At 44.6% G+C, this 22397-nt stretch overlaps 1 protein-coding gene across 8 annotated transcripts in view; it reads right to left on the bottom strand.

Annotated features, from left to right (window-relative positions):
- Nucleotides 1-5455: 5455 nt before the first annotated feature.
- The window catches only part of ARHGAP36 (Rho GTPase activating protein 36), a gene marked incomplete at its 5' end in the record, with an annotated part of 154607 nt that continues 137665 nt past the window's right edge, over nt 5456-22397 (bottom strand). For 7 of the 8 annotated variants that reach the window (XM_082681780.1, XM_082681779.1, XM_082681782.1 and 4 more), the window contains 11 exons: nt 5456-6671; nt 8776-8882; nt 9019-9116; nt 9356-9532; nt 9715-9863; nt 10523-10673; nt 10919-10974; nt 11195-11387; nt 11628-11863; nt 12406-12471; nt 13676-13834. In XM_082681780.1, coding sequence (XP_082537906.1) covers nt 6514-6671; nt 8776-8882; nt 9019-9116; nt 9356-9532; nt 9715-9863; nt 10523-10673; nt 10919-10974; nt 11195-11387; nt 11628-11863; nt 12406-12471; nt 13676-13834 — 1550 coding nt within the window. In that variant the 3' untranslated portion in view covers nt 5456-6513. Of the gene's footprint in view, nt 6672-8775; nt 8883-9018; nt 9117-9355; nt 9533-9714; nt 9864-10522; nt 10674-10918; nt 10975-11194; nt 11388-11627; nt 11864-12405; nt 12472-13675; nt 13929-22397 lie in introns of those variants that run through there. The other variant, XM_082681778.1, reaches the window with a different exon arrangement.

The following is a 22397-nucleotide window of genomic DNA, read 5'->3' as shown; positions in this document are numbered from 1 at the left end:
AATAAGTCATACAGAGAAAAACAAACACCGTATGATCTCACTTTATATGTAGACTCTAAAAACATCAAACTCATAGAAAGAGTAGAATGGTGGCTGGGTTGCCAGTAGCTGAGGGGTGGGAAATAGGGAGGTATTGGTCAAAGGGCACAAACTTTGAATAAGATGAATAATTTCCAGGGATATAATGTACAGCATGGTGACTGTAGTTGATAATACTGTATTGTATACTTGAAAGTTGCTAGGAGAGTATTGCTCTAATGTTCTCACCACCATCACCATTACAACAAAATGGTAATTATGTGAGGTAAGCTGTGTTAACTAACCTTGCTGTGGTAAACACTTTGAGAAATAGACATGTATCAAATTGTCATGTTGTATACCTTAAGGTTACACAACGTTATATGTCATTTATACCTCAATAAAGCTGGGGACAAAAATAGGCAGCTGACACTCCCCTATTTAAAGATTTATTATAAGTCTACAGTAATCAAGAAAGATGGTACTGACATAAAAATAGAAAAATAGATCCATCAAACAGAGAGAAAATGCAGAAATATACACAAAATGAATGATCAACCAATTTTTGACAAAGTTATAAAGGCAATTAAATGGATAAATTATAGTCTTTTCATTAAATGGTATTAGAAAATGTGCATATATGTATAGAATCAAAAAATGAATTTCAATCCATACCTCACACTGTATATAAATTCAACTCCAAATAAATTATAGGCAGAAATAGAAAAACTAAAATTTTTTAAAGTTTTAGTTTCTTAATATGGTATATTACATTGATTAGCATCACTAGTCTTCAGAGAAATGCAAATCAAAACCACGATGAGAAACCATTCACACCACTAGAAGGACTGCAATAATAACTTTTAAAAAAGATAATAAAAATTATTGACAAAAATGTGAAGAAATTGGAAATCTCATGCATTGCTGGTAGGAATGTAAAATGATAGAATCACTTTAAAAAACTGACAGTTTCCAAAAGTGTTTAAAAATAGAGTTACCATATGACCCAGCAATTCCACTCCTAAGTACATACCTAAGAAAAATGAAAACGTATCTCTGCACAAAAACTTGTACATGAATTTCATAGCAGCATTATTTACAATAAGAAAAGTGGAAACAACCCATTTGGCTCTCAACTGATGATTGGATAAATAAAACTATAAAACTTATTGGATAAAACATAGCAGAAAACAGGACCAGGCAAATGAGGGGCCTGGGGTGCAAAATTTAAGAACGTCCTCACTCTCGGGGATTTGCACAACCTTGAGAGATACTCCTTAAATTTTGCACCTTAGAGCAATCATCTCCTTGGTCTGGTGCAGACTTTGAGAGAATGCTTTGTGAGCGTGCGGTAGGCAATGATTTCTTAGAAATGACACCAAAAGTAAAATTCTAAACATTTTTAACATGGTAAACTGAGCTTCATTAAAATCAAAAACTTCTGGGACTTCCCTGGTGGTGCAGTGTTTGGGAATCCGCCTGCCAATGCAGGGGACACGGGTTTGATCCCTGGTCCAGGAAGATCCCACATGCCGAGGAGCAAATAAGCCAGTATGCCACTACTACTGAGCCTGCACTCTAGAGCCCGCGAGCCACAACTACTGAGCCCACATGCCACAACTACTGAAGCCCGCACAGCTAGAGCCTGTGCTCTGCAACAAGAGAAGCCACTGCAATAAGCCCACACACTGCAGCAAAGAGTAGCCCCTGCTCACTGCAACTAGAGAAAGCCCATGCACAGCAACAAAGACCCAATGCAGCCAAAAATAAATAAATTTCAAAAAAATTTGAAAACTTCTGCTCTTCAGAAGATTCCATTAAGAGAATGAAAAACAAGTCACAGACAGGAAAAAAATTATCCAGAATATATAAAAACAACTTTCAACACAATCAAAAATCTCACTTGAAAATAGGCAGAAGATATATGACCAAAGGATGGGGGAAAATATGAAAATGTTCAACATCATTATTTGTAGGTAAATATGAATTAAATATGGCATATCCATATGGCATATCCAAAATAATAATGAAATATTATTTGACATTAAAAACCAATAAAGTTCTGATACATGCTATGACATGGTTGAATCTTGAAAATATTATGCTACATGAAAGAAGCCAGTCACAAAAGATTACATACTGTGTGATTCCATTTATATGAAATGTCCAGAATAGGGAAGTCTATGAAGATAGAAAGTAGTTTGGTGGTTGCCTAAACTTGGGGGACAGGAAAGATAGAGATTGACTGCTAACTGGTATGTGGCTACTTTTTGGAGTGATGAAAATATTATTAAATTATATTATGGCAATGGTTATACAACTCTGTGAATACACTAACAATATTGTACACTCTAAACTATAGATTGGAACTTATGGAAACTACATCTGAATAAAGCTTTTTAAGAATAACCAGGAGACTTCTGCTCAGGAGAAGATCACATAGCCCTTTTGCTCCCAAGATCCTCCCTATCAAGTACAAATATAAGCCCTGGAAATAACTTCAGAGAAAACCAAAGTAGAATTCTAAAAGATATAAGAGGAAGGTTAGGACCCTAGGACTAGGGAAACAGCACAGTACAAAGTTGTCTTATTACCTCTAACCCAAGAAAGAAAGGTGACCCAGGACTGCCATTTCCTGAACACCAGCTTATTTTTAGAAACAGAAGGTGGCCCAGGTAGGCTCATTCTTTTTCTGGATCAAATGAAAGTCCCACCTATCACAGGTGAGCCAGGCAGCACTACAAATCAATAACAGAAAGATGGCAGAAAAATCTCAAAACACTTAAAAAGTAAACTAACCTTCTATATAATCCATTGGTCAATGAGAAAGTCTCAAAGGAAATTTTAAAAATATATTGAACTGAATGAAAATACAACACATCAAAACTTGTGGTACACTGTTAAAGCACTGAACATTTACATTAGAAAAGAGAAAATCAATAATCTAAGTTCCTACCTAAAGAAACTAGAAAAAGAAGAGGAAAATAAACAAGCATAAAGCAGAAGAGACGATGTATTGGGAATGAGTTAGAGTGAAAGGGGCTGTTGTTTGAGGGGGATGATATTGAAATGGAATATGAATGGGAGGAGAATTAGAGAAGGACATGACCTGGGGTGTGCAAGAGAATTGCTGAGGGGCCTGAGGGCCCAGCTGAGGTTGGAAATTCTATTAGATGAACCAATATTTGGAGGGCTACTACATTTTCTCACAGTGGTCATTATGAGATTGGAGGAATCAGATGCTTGGAGGGACCCAAGGCTGAGAGTAAATAGTGCAGACATGGTATTTCAAGAGCAAGGGAATGAAGATACAGTCAGTTCTAAATTAATACACCCTGAGATCCTGCTTGGACAAGGAAAGAAGTGAAGAGAAAAGAAAAGCCTTGAGGCACTGGACATCTCAACAAGACCAAATAGCAGAAGACGTGGAATCCAGCCATTGTTAGGAGATTTGAGTCACAGTGGAATACTGGAGTTGAGTCTTTTGGAAGTGATGTCATGCCTAGTGATGCCAAGTGGCTGCAGGTGGTTGAAATGCTAAGTTAAAGGATGAAAGGCCAGGGTGTGGGATGGGTCTTCCACGTAGATATTGTTGAGCTCACCTAGGATGAGGACAGGACTTGGAGTGTCAAGGTAGCCCGTTGAGCTGGCCCTTAGAGTATGGGGAAGAGTGAGGATAATGCCTACTCACCACTCTCAGCCCCAACTCCTTGGTTGGTAGTCAGCACTAGGGGGGAATGTAGGGGAAGCAATAAGATCAGGAGAAAACCTGGTTTCAGGGAAGGCCAGGAAGTGAAGGGAATGTTTTGAATCAATCTACTTACCTACTTGTTATCTGGTTTATTTGTTGATTTTCAAGCTGAGTGGGAAAAGCACAGGTGAACTCTTCCAAGGACACATCACACTATTTTAGCTCCATAAAGTCCTGGAATGGCAGTCAGAGGCCTGTCTGGATCTTAATCCAGATCTCTGACCTCAAGTAAGTCCTTTCCAAATATGAGCCCTACTGTGACCATACATATAACAGAGAGTTGGAAGGGATGAGCTTTATATCTTCTGCTGGGTTTAATATCTGTGAGTCCTAGATACAACTGCTAGGGTCTGTCTGAGATATCACAGTTGTTGTCTAATGGCTTGTCTGATAAAAGGACCTATAAGGAAGGAACCTGAAGCTTGCTTGTTAAAAGTGCAAATCCAAACCCAAAAAACTGACTGCTGACATCACAGTGCATCTTTGTGTCAAAGGAAGAATCCTAAAATTTTAGGATAAGCCAGTATAATCTAGTCGTTAAAGTTTTGAAGACTGGCTGTTTTCCACTAAGCAGATGTGTAATTTGGGCAGGTTATTTGACCTCTCTGTATCTCATTTTCCTCAAGAAGAAAATGAGGATGACAGTAACATGTATCTCATAGAGTTGCTGTGAATATTAAATAAAATGATGCAAGTAAAGCTTTAAACATATTTAGGAACTCGATATGTGTGAACTATCATTATAATTATTATTGTAAAATAATCATTATTATAGGAGGGACCCAACATTACCTTTCTGCTGTCTGTAAAACTCTACAGAAGGAAATATCTTAAAGTAAAGTGTGCAAAAATAAATAATACACATCATTCCACTTTCTGGAACTCTGTCCCTGACATGTGAAATTTCCAAGCATGTCATGAAGTCTTAAGCTTTCAAGAAAGTTTGGCGGTCCCATCAATCAAACAGGAGCATGTTCTTCTCTTACTCTTGGAAATCCTATGTCTCAGGATATTTCTAGGTTTTAATTTTTGACCAATCCAGGGGGAATTTCTCAGTTGAGAGCACCTAGTGATCTCTCCCTTTATTCCCCTCTTTTCTCCTTTTAGAGGGCCTCCTCTTAAGCTTTATTCTTTTCCCCTACTTCTCCTTCATCCCTTCTACATTCTCTTTATTCAGTTACAGCTCTTTCCCCTTTCTTCCACTTTACTCTCCTTTATCACACACCACACCCCTTTTTTCCACCTCACCCCTTTATTCCATTTCTCTCCATCTCCTTATTCCACATTACCCCTTCCCCTTTATTCCCCAACACCCTCTCCTTTATCCCCCTCACCCCCCTTATCCCACGTCACCTCCCTTTATTTCATTTCTCTCCATCCCTTTATCCCATATCACCCCTCCCCTCTATTCTCCATCACCCCTTCTCTTGTACCCCACATCACTACCCTTTATTCCACCTCACATCTTTATTCCATCTCTCTCCATCCCCTTATTCCAAATCACCCCTTCCCCTTTATTCCACTCACTCCATCCCTTTACACCATGTCACCCCTGCCCTTTATTCCACATCACCCTCTTCTATTTCGTTCCTCTTCCCCACCTCTCTTTCCCCTTCAGCTCCAGCTAGAGCTTCCCAACTCACCAACAAAATTTCAAATAAAAAAAAACACACACACAGTAAGCCATGAATATGCTGCTGTCACAATACGATGTTTATTAATGATTAAATGCCAGAGAAGTTTTAACAATCACAAATCTTCGAGCTCTGCGGTTGTTACCCATTGTGTGATCAATTTCTAACCCTCAATACAATACATTCTTCATTCTATGGACCTTAGCAGTTGTTACCCCTCAATAACAGCTATAATTTTGGATGTCATACATAACCCATATCTGCGTGTTACCAGAGCATGTCCCGCAAATTTGTACCGTCCTGCATAGAGGAACTACAGAGACGATATTTAAGAACATTTGTAATCAGGTGACTTTTACTGCTTGGAACTATGTGTTTGTACCTAACTAGCTGTTTTGCTGACAACAGGATGTGGCTGCCAGCTATCTGTAAAACAGATCTAGGTAATAAAATCAATTTTTTTCCTCTAACTTTTGACCCCAGAAAAGCTAGTTGGGTTTGTCAGGATTTGGGGAGTGGCTGTTTGACGAGCCATTGGTCTAAATAATTTGGACAAAATTATCCTGAGGCGGTGGAGTGGCTGCGGGGACACGGCTATGAGTTGGTGTGACATGGTTTAGCATTAATTGTCAGCTGTCAGTAGGCTGACCTAACATCCTAGCATGCCTCTTGAGGGCCTTTCCAATTGAGCTCTTAGGAGGAGGGTAGGAAAGTCAGGAAAAGCATGCAATCCTCTTTGGGGGAGGGAAAGCACCTCGAGATTTGTGAGCTTCTCTGCGACAGGTGTTTACCACAAATGTCACATCAATTAAAGGAACAGCTGTAGTAAGGGAAAGCCAGGATCAGGGGTAAAAGAGAGAGGCAAGGTAGCACCAGGGCGCCTGAGCATGACACAGAAACATCTCCACTTTTACCAGCTGAAGGGACCGAGCATCCCCAGGAAAGGGGCTGGCAGTGTGTTTGGAATTCACAGCCTGACCCGAGCATCAGGTGGAACTCCTTCTTACCCTCAGATCTTTACCTTCAAGACTCTCCTTAATGTTTCCTGTGACATCCCAGGTCTACCCCCACCCTTTCCCCCTGTCTGGCACCATATAGAAGGAAAAACATCTAAGGAAAGAAGTAGCCGATGCCAGTTTTGGCCTCCTTCTCCCGGGGCACACGGAGCAATGGGCGGTCTTGCTCCAGAATGGGGGGGTTACCCGCTCCTTCATCATCGTCATGGGAACGGGCAGTGCCGGGAGGCACAGCTGGCTCCTCAGAGGAACCTGGAAAATAGTAACAATGTTAACTCCTTATGTTTCTAGACTTCACACTTTGCACAGCACCCAAGGAACTAAGACCTAATTTTGAGCTTCAAATACAGTATGAGGCAAGAAGTTAGGGCAGAAATGATTACCCCCATTTGACATGTAAGAAAACTGCAGCCTAACAGTAGAACATACATCTCTAAATCTAGGCCCACTGTGGAAGCTGGGTGTGTGGGGGTGGGGGGCAGGAGGGCAGGGCCATGTTAGAGAACAGAAAGAGTGAGACAGATACCCCGTGCTTAGAGCAAATGGGCAATACCACCAGGGAAGCGAGGAAGTGGACGTCCTCCTAACAACCACCACCACCCTACAACCAGCCTGACTAATTTTACTAAGCAAATGAGTAACAAAGCTGGAGCCGGAAGCTTACAGAACTTCATGGAGGGGAGAAAGCAGGTGTCGGTCTTCAATGACTCTGAGGAGGACCTGTAGTTCACGACTTGGCCAGGCTGAGACTTGTTTTTAAGGAAGGTGGTATCTACAGGAAATGTAACAGCTGCATCTTCTTTGCAGAACTGGATGGTCTTTGGACTCTGAACTTCTTTAGAGTCAAGATTACTAGGCATTGGGACTGCTTCCACATTCATGATTTCTTCAAGATTGACAGCTAGGTCTGGCTGAGGGTCTGAAATTGTATTAAGAATGGAGACATCTTCAGGCTCTGGAGCCATATTTGTAATTTCATCTTCTTCAAAAGTGTTGGCTAAGTCTTTCTGAGAATCCGGAATTTTGTTGCAAATTTGAGTGCCCTCAGGCTCTGGAACCACACTGAGAACTGTGTCTTCTTCAAGATTGGGGTTTTCTTCAGAGTCTTGGATTGCACTGACATCAGAGTCTTCTTTGTGTCCTGGGATTCCTTCAGCGTCTGAGGCTTCTTCATCGTTTGGGACTCCACTTACATCTGAAGATTCTTCCTGGTTCTGAATTTCATCAAAATCAGAGACATCTTCAGGGCTCGTTACCACATGGAGGGCTGGGACCTCTTCAGGGTTGGAGTCTTCTTCAGAGCTTGCAATTCCATTGACTTCTGGAGTTTCTTCATAATCTGGAATTTCTTCAGTATCTGTGGTTTCTTCATCATTTGGGACTCCATCAAGAGCTGGAACCTCTTCAAGACTGGGGTCTTCTTCAGAATCTGAGAGCCCATTAACCTCTGGGGATTCTTCATGATTTGGGAGTTCATGACCACCAGGGGCTTCTTCAGGGCTTGGGACCACATGAAGAGCTGGGACTTCATCAAAATCAAGGTCTTCACCAGAGTCTGAAATCCCATTGACCTCTGGGGCTTCTTCATGGTCTGGAATTTCTTCAGCATTTGAGGCTTCATCATTTTGGATTTCATCAAGGGCTGGGACCTCTTCAAGATTGGGGTCTTCTTCAGAATCTGGGTTTTCATCATTATCTGAGTCATCTGCATGGTCTGGGATTCCGTCAGTGTCAGGGGCTTCTTCATTGTCTGGGATTTCATCAGTATCTGAGGCTTCTTCATTGTTCGGGATTACATCAAGATAGGGAACTTCTGCTAGGTCAAGGTTTTGGTAGTCTTCAAAATCTGGTCCTTCTTCAAGGTTGTGGTTTGGGTTTTCTCCAGGGTTGGGGATTTCTTGCACATCTCGGGCTACTTCAGGGTCTGGAACCATATCAAAATATGGTATTTCTTCAAAGTCTTGGATTTCAATGAGTTCTAGAATTTCATCATCAGGGTCTAGAATGTCCTCAAGGGGAGGAAGATCAAAATTCAGGGTATCGTCATCATCGTCGTTGTCATCATCATCGTCATCTTCATCAAGTTCTGGAATGCCTTCGAGATGTGGGCCTGGAATCTCAAGGTCATTTGGAATCTCGAGACCTTGGACTTCACCAAAGACTACTCCTTGATTGAGATATTCAAATACTAGTTCTTCATTGACTGGCACATCTTCCTCAGAGGACTCATCTTCCTCAAGGGGCTCATCTTCAGCAAGGACCTGGCCTTCGGGAAGGGCCTGACCTTCACCAAGGGACTGACCTTCAGCAAGGGCCTGACCTTCACCAGGGGTCTGACCGCCAGCAGGGAACTGACCTTCATCAAAGGGCTTGCTTTGACCAAGGACAGCAGCCCGGGCTTCAGCAGAGTTTTCCACTGGATCAGAAAGTAAAGCATCCTCTTCCATCTTTATCCGTGCACTCCTGATGGGGAATGAATTTGAAAAAGCAAGTCAGTTTGTATACTTGGGTTGACTAACATAAAGGTGGCCTGGGGTTGGGAGCCCCCATAGGTGATTCTCCTTCAGGCTAAGCATGAACAAACCAAGAAAACACTCACTGGATCTTCCTCAAATTCCTGCGTCTGATAAAATCAAGGGCTTCAGGACTGGATTTCCATACACGCTTAGCAACCTGCCTCTGAATATGGGGAGGCACCTGAGGGTAAAATTAGCAATGTTAGCCTTTATTACACAACATTTTTAAAATCTATACTCATCTCTATCAGGTACCCAGAACTGAAGGCACCATGCCCAGCTAATGTAGGAAGGATTTCTAGACTGGGAGATTTGTGGCTGCCTGCTTTGGATACCCCCAGGGATGCATGTGGAACTCTTCCTTGCCTTGTGAACAGGTGAAAGAGCTGTGAAATAAGTGTGTCCAAAGCTTCCACCTACCTGAAAGAGGATATCCCAGTTATCAATCATGGCACGGACCACACTGACAGAAGCAACATAGTGGTCAATCCCCAGTTTTGTTTTCCTGGACTCCCTCTTGGCAGATGTCCCCCTCTTCAGGAGAGCAGATCCAAACACCAAAGCCAAATTGGTGGAAGTCATACGATTGCCTGAAACCTAAGTAAAGGAAAGCAGAAAGTGATCAACTCTGAAGTAATAATGGAAGTTACACAAACAAAAATGTCTCTTTTTGTTCTTGTTTCCCTCTCCCTCTGTCTCTCTGTCTCTGTCTCTTTCTCATATACTCCCACACATCTCCCCTTCTGTAAATCTCGCTACCCTTTCCCAGAGCTTTTTACCAACTGTCCATCAATGCCAATGGAGTCCTCGCAGTTCTCAGTGATCTTATGCAGGACCTTCAGGAGACGCTCCAGGGTGTCACTGTGGCAAGGTGGCATCAGGTAAACCAGCAACTGCAAGGCAGAAAGCTGATCCTGTGGCTTCAGAGCTAGAGGAAGGAAAACAGGCACTGGCTTAGGGGGCTAACCTTGGCAGCAGCCTGATACAAAGAAAGGTGTGATTCTGGTTGAAAAATGCCAAAGGCTATGGATAAAGTACTCAAGCATCTTTTCTTTGCTCATTCTCATGGCATTTGAGCTCAGGATTCCTAAAAGCAAGAAGTGCTCCCATCAAAATCAGACCCCCTGGGCTTCCCTGGTGGCGCAGTGGTTGAGAGTCCGCCTGCCGATGCAGGGGACGCGGGTTCGTGCCCCGGTCCGAGAAGATCCCACATGCCGCGGAGCGGCTGGGCCCGTGAGCCATGGCCGCTGAGCCTGTGCGTCCAGAGCCTGTGCTCCACAACAGGAGAGGCCACAACAGTGAGAGGCCCGCGTACCGCAAAAAAAAAAAAAAAAAGTAAAAATCAGACCCCCTCCCTACAGAACCTAGGTTCTTCTTTGCCCTGAGAGGGTGCACACAGCTTCAAGAAGCTCTAGAGAGATTTCCAAACAACAGACTTATAGCGGAATCTGGAGAGGTGTTTTCATCTTCTGGTGTTCATTTTGCCTTAGTTCCTTGGGGTCTTGCAGCCTGAGCTCTGTCCCCAGAACCCCACATCCCCTGTACTATTTCCTTTCCTTGCCCAACAAGGGAGAGCAGAAGACTCACTTGCTGTCAGGAGGAAGGACATGTACAGATCATCTGGCAGCAAAGAGTCCTTCATGTCACGGAAAAACTCCTTGAGGAGTGCGGCCACATCATGCACGTTCTGAGAGTCATCCAGCACTACATCCAGACCTTGATCAAATTCTTCACGGAGCTAGAAAAAGAGAGAGAATACATTCGGTGGCTGCTCTGCCCATCACAGGCGCCCTACCGGCCACTCCTTCAGTAGGTCTCAGGCTTCAGTGGAGGTAGTTGGCTATACGGTGTGCCTAGGGGGCTAGAAAGAAGACTGTGCTCCCTTCACGAGGCATGACATTCTCTTCAGGTCTATGGGGGAGCCCCCACCCCCACCAGTTTTTTCTCACTGAAGGAACAAAAGCATATACATAGCTGATTTACCTTACGCACTCTCTGCTCAGAATATTCCAGGGTGAAAATCCCCACTGTGCTTAAGCCTGAAAGAAAAGACCAGGGGATGCTAAGTATCTGTGCTCACTGCCCCCACCCCTAGCATTTCCCTTTTCCTCCCCCATTGTATCCCAACCCCAACTGGTGGCAGGGGAATGTTTCAAGCCCTTCATCCCTTGACCTCTTTCCTCTCCCCATCTCTAGAACACCGTTCTTTCTCTTGAATTGCCTCCTACCTTGATTTAACCATCATTCTTGGCCCCTTACCATGTTTCTCAATGAAGCTGCAGCAAGCCTCAACAACCTGGGGGATTTGCTTGGCAATCGGATTGAGGCTCATTTTCCTTTTGGATCCCAGAAGTCGCTGGCCAATTGGAAAGGAAGTCTTGGAAAGTTGCAGGGTCTGCAGCAGCAGGGCCCCGTCCTCCAGTTCAGCCAGGCTATCCACAGAGACTGCACCCTGTGGAGAAACCCTCACTATGTTAAAATGAGGGAGCAGGAGGGTCACTCCGGACCTTCCTGAAGATTGCATCACATTCACAACAGGAGACATTCTCTCTGTGGCAGGCCAATTACACCCCTCCAACACGTTCTGTTCAGCTCCCCTTCCCTCTGAGGACACAGGCCTTGACCTTCCCGCCCCACATCCCTGGACACTTCAAGAAGGGTCCCTGCCTGAAAACTGGAGGGTTTAACTCACTCGACGCCCACGGCGAGTAAACTCCCGGGGCAAGGAGGGCTCAGCCCGCCTGCGACTGAAAAAGCGCCTGATGCGGCCAAACATCCTTTGCACCACGTTTCCCCGACGACGGCCCGCAGCCTGACGGGTGGCTTCTTCAATCTGCATCGTGGCTCTCAGTTCAAGTTGCTTGCGGCGGGTAAGCTCGTTCACCAGCACCTCTTCCAGTCGAATGCCAAACGTCTTGAGTGATACCGCTGGGGAGCCAGGGAGAGAAAGTATGAGAAACGTCAACGCTCCGCAGGGCTTAAATCAGGAGGAACTGCAGGGGCTGTAGCACTCCTGTAAGCAACCGCCCCCAGCCAACCCCACCCCACCAGACCCGCAGCGCCCCTCCCTGGGGAGGGAGCCAAAGGGACCCTGCGATGGTCTGGCTGAACGACTCAGCTCCACTCAACTACCCCGACGGGGTCTCCACCTTAATTCCTGCCAGGGGGTGACCACCTTGAAGCAATGAGGGTAATTTCTTCTGGGCAAACTGTCTGGGGTAGATTCACACAGAAAGCTTAGGTATATCTGATGGGACTGCCCAGCACTCCTGCAGCTAGTGCGCCATTTCCTGAAATCATCCCCTGCGGGGTTTCTGGAAGCGGGGCGGGGGGGGGGGGCGGGGGGCGGGGGTGAGTCCCCCCCAGGGGCAGTGGGCACCGCCCAGTCTCCAATAGCCTGGGACGCAGTACAGGAGGGGTGCAGCATTTTATTTCTTTACTAAGGAAAGTACAGTATGAGAGACCCTCACCCCTCTCTTGTCCTCTCAGAATCAGAAACCACTTCTCCAAGGTGTTTGGACGGTCAATAGGTAGAGCTATGGGAAGAGAAAAAGAAAACACACGCATTCTCATACAAATAGGATTTTATAAGTGACTAAAACATCGTAATGCATTGATCCACAGAGACTGGGGAGGGGGGCAAACAGCTCTGTTCAGCCCCCCAAAAGTGTTTTGCTTTCACTCAGCCTCAGTTTCCCCATTTGAAAACGAGACCAATCGTAACTACCACATGTGAGACTCCAAGAATTTAACCAAACCAGATCATCTGAGGCGCCGCGTGCGCAGCGCGCATCTTGTTACGCACCAGCAGTAGCTCAACACAACGCTTAAAACATAAATTCCGGGGCTCCGAGGCCGCGGGACAGCGCAACAGGCGAGGGGAGGGGCTCTGCCTGCGGCGCCTCGGCTACTAAGGGTCGCTAAGTTACTGCTGGCGCGCTTGCTCCCGGGATGCCGTCGGCTCCCCGCGCTGCGGCTGGGGGAGAAGCGGTGACACCCGCTATCTCCGCACTCCGACCCCCGCAGTGGCGGCTGCCCGCGGGGTCTCCTCGCCCTTTGCTGCGCTCCTTTTAGGCTGCGCCGGGCGAACCTGCGGCCCCCTGCACTTTTCATCACTGCAGCGGCAACCCTCGGCTCGCGTGACCCCCTCCCACCTCCCCTCAGTCGCAGAATCTGCGCCTGCACCGCGGAGACCACTGGCGCGCTCGACCCCCGTCCTGCGCTGGGTCCCGCTCGCTCCCAGCGCACCTCCTGCCGCCGCCCCCCGCACCCGCACCCGCCCTCCCGCTACTCCCCCGGATTGGCCCGTGTCTCTCTCTCACTGTCTCGCTATCTCCCTCTAACTCTTCGTCTCTCAACCGCGCTGTCTCTGTCTGTCCCAGTCTTCTCTGAGTGTCCCTCTGCGTTTCCATCTCATTCCGACTTGTTCTGGCACCTCACCTGGTGCGTCTGTCTTTTCACCTGTCCTCTGTCCACCTGTCTGTCCCTGGTATCTGCCTGTCTCACTGCCTCTCAAGCCCCCAGGCTTCAACCCAACTCAACTAATCTTTACCTCTTCCCAATTCACCAAACACCCTTCAACTCCCGCTCCCTCAGTTCCTCAGGATCCAGGAGAACCGGCCAGGTCCAAGACCAGAGGAGAGTCCCTCCCACCCTCCTGGACCCCCAATTCGTCCCGTTCCGCCCAGGGGGTCCACTCGGCCCGAAGGCGAGGATGCCACATCCCGGGGTACTGCTCACCTCTTTCAGGTTTGAATTCAGAGAGGAAATGCCTGGCCACGAGTTCGTGGTAAGCAGTCTCTTGCAGCTTCAGACGCTCCAGCTCGGAGAGGCTGTGTATTGAGATCATCTTGGTCCTGCGGTCCGGGTTGTGTCCTGGGGCTCCTCCCAGGACGTTCACTAAAAAAATGAAGGCGGACAACAACAGCAAAGGGGGCATGATTCTGGGGCACAGTGTCCTTTCTGCCTTCAGAAAGGGAATGCAGCCACCCATTCTGGAATCGGATGATTATCAGAACTGCATCATCCAATTGTCACTAGACCTGGTGGAGGGAACTATGGGGGGGGGGAGGGTGGTAAAGGGGGAGGGGAAACTGGGAGGTGGCTTCACCCTCAAGCAGAGCTGCCTCTGGTTGCTTATTAAAAAAAAAAAAATCCAACTTAAAAAAAGCCAGCCCTGAACCGACAGTCCAGAAAAGAGAAAACCTAATTAGGCAAAAAGGAAAAAAGAAAAAAATATATTTTAAAAAAACCAACCTTACAAGTTTAAAATGGACATTAAGATAAGAATAAGGTAATATTTTTCCATTAATTATTAGGAACATTGATGGAGTTTATTTTTTAATAATAATGCTTGATGCTGTCCAGTTTGGGTGAAATGGGCACATTCATCTAGGTTAGGAGCTCTGTAAATTTTGTACAACTCTTCCAGAAAGCAAACTGGACACGTGAGTCTGAAGCCAAAAATCATCCCCAGGCCCTTTGACCCAGTAATTCCCCTTCTAGGAATCCATCCTAATGAAATCTTCCTACAGACAGGAAAAACCATATGTACATGAACCATAACAGTAAAAAATTAAGGGAAAAAAGCTAGCCCAGCAACAAGACTAGTTATATAAATTATGGAATAGCCACAGTATGGAAAATTATGCAATCATTAAAGGGATGGGAGCTTTTAAACAACAAATATAAAATACAGAATTGTATTAATTATGATTACAACTATGTGAAGAAAAACATGCAAAGAAATAAAAGACTGCGAGAAATGCACCCAATTACTGATGGTGTCTGTATCAAATAGTGGGATTTGGTTTGCCTTTTGCCTTTTATCTATTTACCAAAAATTGTGCAACTTGATTATGTTATTTTTTCCTGAAAAAAACAACAACATCAGTTTGTACCAAAACAAACATCATTTCCAGGCCATTTCTAATGAGACTCTCTATACAGGATTGGTATAGTGAAGTTTCTTGGTGTGTTGGCAAACCTCTTTTACATATCCCTTCTGCATGGTGCCCACTATCTCAAACTGCTCCCAGGTTGCACAGGATACCCCAGTGGGGATCTCCCTGCACCCCACACAGCATCCTATCCTGCACATCCTCACTTCTATTATTAATTTGTTCTTTCATGTATGCATTTTTTAAAAAAGAAAAGAAAAGAAACCTGCATTAATTGTCTACTTTGTGCCAGGCACTAAAGATTCAAATATGAGCAAAATAATAAATACTCTTTTCATAGAGAATTTAACAGTGCAGTGAAGGAGATACACAGGTTAACAACAATTTACAAAACCTTGTGATAAGTCAATTGCCCAAGATATAAACAAACTACTGTGAAAACAGAAAGGAGGAAACATCTAAGTCTGCCTGGAGACAGGGAGGGGGGAGTGTCCAGAAAGAGAGAACAGCTTGTGCAAAGGCAAAGAGAAGGCAGAGAGGTTGTTATATTCTTAAAGCTGTATAAAGAGGATGGAAGGAGATAAATCTGGATAGGCAGGAATGAGGTTATGAATGGCCCTATAAGCCATGTTAAGGAGCTGGACTTTCTCCTGAAGGCAATAGGGAACTACTTCAGGGTTTTAAGTGGGAAGTGACAGAGTCAGAGCTGCAGCTTGGAAAAATCGCAGAGCAGTGAAAAACCTGGTTTGGGTAGAAAGCCTGAAGTAGGTAGATCAGCCGAGAGGCAAGAGATGCTGACACAAGTCAGTATCAATGGGGCTGGAGCAGGAGATGGATTTTATGGGTATAAGTGACAGGACTTAGAGAAAATTTTTTATTGTAATGGAAAGGATAGCTCCAAAGTTTATGGTTTGGGTGAGTGTGTGGATGCTTCTTCCTAAGAGAAGATAATTCGGGACGTGGGGAACTAAACCTTTTGGCAAGATGGGAAGTGGTCACATGCTATTTTTCTGAGCTCCCCTTGCCCACGGAGTTTTATGATAATATTCTATATATTATTGGGGGGGTGCTTAAACCCCAAAGATCAGGTAATGTGGCTTTGACAGAGAAAAGGTAGGTAGAAGTTTATCATCCAATAATCTATATAAATGAGCTCTGTCAAAAAAAATCCCTCACTTCTTTTGTTTCCAAAATCCTCTTTTGCCCACTTTCCTTAATGGCCAAAGTCACACATGTCAGAAATAAACACTTGCCGGATAACTGAAGTTCAGTATGAGATAGAATGAGGAGTATTTCTATGCCTTTTGAACTGAGCTAAGAGGAAAATTCTTAGCATACATATTTTTTAAAGTCCCTTCAATGGAAAATCAATATCCCCTGGACCCAGAGTAAACACCAAACCCAACCACCAAACTGCATCCACAAAATGACCATCTTAACCAAAGGCACATGCAGAGAACCTAACCACAGTCCCAAACTAAGCAGCCAGTAATCCCCCATTCACAATGGCAGGTCCAAAATCTATTAGCCAAGGGTCTCATTCTGACACACACAGCCTAGCTCTGGATTATTTTTTTTTACATGGCTCCCTCTTTCCCTTTACCCCAATTTAGACATTTTTGTACCTGTTCTGGAGTTGCAGCTATTTCTTCTTGCCAAGGGTTACAATCTGGTCATCCAAAGAGTATATAGCTGGTTCGCTCACTCAAAAATCAAGATGAAAATCAATCCCTCTTCTCCCCCCAAAATAAGGTGAGAACAAATAAGAGAACCTCAAAACAACGTCAGCCAAAAGAGAGAGAGAGAGAGAGAGAAGCCTTTGAGAGATGAGTCAGCCTAGATGCTTACAATTCCAAAGGAAATCAAAGGCCTTAGAATAAACTGTTTGTCATTGCCTCCTGCTCAAAGATACAGGGCTAAACTTAAGAGCAATCATATGCCAAAATTCTGCCAGCAAAACTGACACTGTCTTGCTTGCCTTCAATACTCTCAAGGCACCAGTAGAATACCAGACAGAAGCAGAATTAGGAAGTCCAGTGTGCCTAGATAAGAAGCAGATGAGCAGGTTGGGGAGGGGGGACCAATAACTAGGCTTCAACACTATGAGCTGATCACAAAAGGAGGCTCCTCACAGAGAACAAGGTGCTAAGAGACCTCTCTTGCTCCCAAGTGTCTTCCCCTTCCCCTTCAGCATGCCCTGGCATTGGCCTGAAGTGACCATGACATCAAAAAGGAAGAAGGAAGACGAAAGTAAGCCCTCTCAATTTCAGCATAGAATTCAACACATTTGCAAAAACAATCTCCTTAGACAAATATCTGTAATGGTCCCTGGAGTCAGAGCTAAACAGAACTGAGTTCAAAGCCAAGCTTTGTGATTTCTTAGCTGTGTGAGCTTAGGAAAGTTTGTTGAATCCTGAGCCTCAGTGGCTTCCTCTATAAAATGGGGAAATGATCCAGTATCCATTTCACCAACTGTGTAAGAATTAAATGAATAATGTACATGTGATATTTAGCATTGGCTTTTAATAAACACATTGATATTGAAGGTTCTTTGCAAAGGGCCTGACTTTACCAGAAAATATCAGGTTTCAAAAGTAATTACATAAAATTAGAATTTGTATCAATGCATCTGACTTAGTTCAATCTCTACTAAATTTGAATTAAATTAAAATGGGTAAAATGATCTTGGGAGATTGTTGTGAATAGATCTTTCTTCTTCAATCTCCAATGACATCAGGGTCAAGTACAAAAAATTATCTTATAAAATTTAGAAAAACTAACCACATAGGTCCATTTTTAAAATGCTATTATTCAGATTAGTAAAATGCTTGCAAGTCTCAAAAATTTATCTATCTTTTAAACCATCCAATTTCACATCATCACTAGCAAAATAACATATAATTTCATTTGGATCAGTAAAGGGGCTAGGATATTAGCAGCTACCAAGGGAGAGAATTTCAACAAAGAGTAGAGGCACAACCAGATCAACTCTCCAGCAATACGAAGAGGGAAAACACACATGAGTGGCATCAAGCTTGTTCCTCACGTCCTCCTGAAACGCATGGCACAGATGGAGAAACAAATTAACATCAGAAACGTCACCCTCTTCGACATTGTGAGGACAGAAATGTTTATGCCTTCACAATTTGGAGGACTAATTTACTCCATTGCCCCCATTAAATAGTTAGGGGTGGTGCAGTGCTCACTAGTAAACACCTCTGAGAGAAAAGCAGGACTGATGCCATTGATAGAATCCTAATAAATTAGGCATTTTATGGCACATCACAATTTTTCTTCTAGCCATTGAGAGATATTTGAAGTTTGAGAAGTAGTTAGTGTGCAAGGCTGAGTGCCCAGAAGGTATTGCATCTACGGTATTCAAATGTCTACAGGCAGTGACAATGGATAAAGACATCCGCATTAATATATCACAACATGGGAAAGAGATACAGGTCTCTCCATGAAAATTTGGTCTGCTGTCACATTACCTCATTCGTCCCTGAGCATTAATGAGTTAGCCTTTAAGTTGCTATCCCATAACCTCCATTTCAGCAAAGGCTGCAGTCGTGATGAACAAAATGGCTCATTTTACCCTATGCGGTGTAATGCCCCAAAATAATTAAATTTGGGGGCAGCGTTCTTCAATACGTGAGTCAGCCCATCATGCCATAACAGAAGCTCATAAACCAAAGGTAGTACTGTTAAAATACATTCAGAAAAGTTCTGGTATCAAAAAGTGTTTCCAGAACTTCTTAGATTAGAATGGATCAGAGATAGAAGGGACCTTAGCCATCACCTAGCCCAAAGCTTCCATTCTAGAGTTCAAAAAACTGAGGCTCAAAAAGAGACAGGAGATTGCCCAAGGCCACACAGCAATTTGACACAGAATCTAGACAAGAACCCAGTTCTCAGACCTAGGGCTCTTTCCACTGCCTCATCCACCTTTGTCCTTAATAGCTACAAAATAATGCATAGCTAAATAATGAAATCAAAAGAATGGACACATAATCAAAGCCTGATTCGATAAACCAAGGGAGGTCACATCCGAAGGTACAACAAGATATAGATATTCTCAGTATTATCTGCAGTATGTGTCAGAGTGCATAATAGTGCTGGCATCACAAGCTGTGTCACCCGTTATCTCTTTTTTCCCTTTCGGTTGCTGCTTCTATTACGTTGTGGGAGAAAAAGTAAAAAAAATAAGATGTTGCATCAATAGAAGGTAATTTTTAATGTCTAATTTTTGTTGTGCTTTTCATGTTCTCAAAAGCTTTCCACATGTCCATTATTTCCAGGTCCTAGCACACAGTAGGTGTTCAATGTGTTTGTTGGGTAATCATAGGATTATAAACTCTTGACAGTTTTGAGAGAATATAAAGGTCTTGTAATTAAAACAGCTATTTGTGATTCATGGATAAATGAATCATGCTACTTTATTCTCACAACAACCCCTGGGAAGGAGGTAGGTTTGGTGTTATGTTCCCATTTTACAGATAACAACAAAATAGGACTCCAGAGAGGTTGTAACTTAACTGAAGTTGCACTAACATGCCATGAAGAAATACAATCTGGGAACTAGATTATCCCCAGGCCTGGTCTTGCCCTTCCCACCAAACCACAGTATTTCTTGGTATACATCACCAACATCTGCTGCCTGGAACTGGGATGGCCTGAGTCAAGATTATTTTCTTTCCTAAGGAGATGGCTAGATTTTGAGGTCTTTCTTTATACACACTATTCTTGGGAAATGGGAATGAAGGTAGATGACTGATACACAGGATAGATAGACAGACAGATAGATAGATAGAAGAAGAAGAAGAAGAAGAAGAAGAAGAAGAAGAAGAAGAAGAAGAAGAAGAAGAAGAAGAAGGAGAAAGATATGATAGGTAAATAAGATAGGTAGGTAATGATAGATAGAAAGATACAGATATATATGGTTTTGAAAAACACTATTATGAAAGGTAGAGAAGAGGAGTGAATAGAAGAGAAAAGCATCAAAAGCATTATGTATTCCTCCCATCACGTCTCTTGCCTCAGCCCACTCCCCAAGCTGACAGCATGGCATCCTGAAAAGGTCCTGAGTTATGGACTAGGACTTGGGTTCAAATCCCAGCCTTACCACCTGTAAGTTCACACACTCACCAACCAAGTCACTTAGAGCTAATTATCTCACTTTTGTGAGCCTCAGTTCCATCACCTTACAAAGTAACAACCATGATATCTCTGAGGTGTGGCTATGGTAAAGATTAAATAAAAGACAGGGTGACATGAAAGAATCCTCCAAAGGGTACAGTGCTGTACCAAGGTGAGGAATTGTCCCCCCCGCCAAATACCTGAGAGTCATATTTGAAAGGAAGACTGAGCAGAAGTGCTGCTATCTGGAATGAAGCAGACAGTGCCCCCATTGAAGAATGCCCTTGTACCATCCATAGAAGGTAAAAGTGGGTACCACATCCTGTCAGCAGGTATCTCACTTTCAGAGGGGATGAGTTGAACTGTTTCTTCACTGGGTCTTTCATGATCAGGAATGCAAGACAACTAACGGTGGGGGTTGTGGGGGGATCAGTCTAGGCTCTGAAATGTAGAAAAAAGTTAGTTGGCCCACAAAAGGGATTTAGTCCCTACCTTTGGTTTCCTCAGCACAATGTGCAAGCCATCCATGTTAGGGATGGTGGAGGAAAGGGGGGAGCCCTCTGGAGTGGAAAGTCCCAGTTCCTGTCCTTGGGGTCTTACAGCCTAGTTGGAGGTCACATAAATGTCAAGGGTCTGACATGGGTCTAACATCATCCTTCCCTGCCCTCATTTAAATACATTTCCTCTCCTTTGTTCCTTTAAGGAATGTTAAGAATTGACTATTTCTTCAGGTCCACCAGCACTACTCAGACCCTTATTCAGCTGCAGGTTTATAGTATGCATTCGGTAAACTCTGATTCATTTTTCCCAACTTCTCAATTCCCCTGGTCCCAAGCCCCCTTCTTTAAGACATATTCCCTTTCAGACACACACATTTCCTCTCACAAACATACACACACACACACACACACACACACACACCCTCATGCGTTCTCACATATGCATTTACACACACACACACACACACACAGAACAGACTTACCCAATGTATTTGCTACAACAGAGGGAAGGAGGAGACTCTGAGTTAAAGAAAGAACCATCAGGGCTTCCCTGGTGGCGCAGTGGTTGAGAGTCCGCCTGCTGATACAGGGGATATGGGTTCGTGCCCCGGTCCGGGAAGATCCCACATGCCGCGGAGCGGCTGGGCCCCTGAGCCATGGCCGCTGAGGCTGAGCGTCCGGAGCCTGTGCTCCGCAACAGGAGAGGCCACCGCAAAAAAAAAAAAAGAACCATCAAACATTTGCCCCTCTAGACCACAGCTGGGGTTTCTACAGAGTGGGCACGAGAGAGGAAAGACCAGTAGGGACACTTCCCCAAACCATCTGGACAGAGATCTGTCAAGGAAACCTTCAGAATAAAGTTGTTCTTCAAATCTGTGCTGAGAGCTACCTCTCTTTCACCTTTGTTCCCCCACTCCCACCTGCTTCCCTTCTCCTTTGATTGTATCTCCCCCAAGAAGCATTCAATTTTCTGCAGTTTTCTTTTTCAAAACCCTGTCTGAATGGCTGTCATAGGGAATTGGGGCTGTGGGAGATGTTTTTATGATAGGAATGGTATTTTAAAACTACATTTAAATAAATGTATTTTTTAAAAATAATCAATGTCTACCTACCTGTATCTATCCTCCTTCAAAATTAGACCACTGTCTTGGCTATGACGCAGTGCAAAAAAGAAAAAAACAAACAAACAAAAACCCTAGACCAGGAGTCAGGAGGTCTGCCTAGTTACTAAGCAGCTGAGTGGCCTTGGGCAAGTCTGTGAGCATCTCCCAGCCCCAAAACACAGCCAGTGTCATTTATTATTATCCGGTTTACCTAAGAACACGGTAGAGACACAGTCCTCACTTCTGCCTAGTCCTTGATTCTTCTACAGGACTTAGCCACCTCCAGGACACAGGGCCACGCTGTGGCCACTGTCCACAGCTGGAAAGAGAGAGCATCCCTGCCCCCCCTGCAGGTTTCTGGGCGCCAGAGTGGAGAGTGGGTCTAAGCTGGTCTCCCCGTCCCTCCCTAATGGAGCCCTAGCCCGGTAGTCTGCCCTCTACCCAGAGCTAGGTGAAGGTGAAGGCAGGGGGAGCAGGGTGAGGGGGAAAGGGACAGGAACCGGCCAGCCAAGACTTTGCGCCCTCCCCTCGAAGGGTTGTCCCAAGCCACAGGCTGCCGCTGCGGAGCGTGGTCAGGCGGGGTTGCGCCCCTTGCGTCTCGCCCCTACGTGGCTCAAGAGCGCGCAGAACCTGCAAAGTTAAGCAAAGCCCCGCCCGCACGCCAAAACCACTCTTGCTGCTTGCCGCTGCCGAGAATTTGAAAAATGCAATCTTTCTTGCGTGCTCCACGTTTGAGCCATTGAACGCGAAAAGCTGGGCACCTAGTCCAGGACCCGCAGGCTTCCTCTCCCTCCCGCACGTCGGGCGCTCCGCTTGGAGTGCACTC

This window comes from Grampus griseus (assembly GCF_964374135.1).
Source record: "Grampus griseus genome assembly, chromosome: X".
Taxonomy (NCBI): domain Eukaryota; kingdom Metazoa; phylum Chordata; class Mammalia; order Artiodactyla; family Delphinidae; genus Grampus; species Grampus griseus.
Note: the sequence above shows the minus strand (reverse complement) of the source record. Positions and strands in the feature narration are given on the sequence as shown.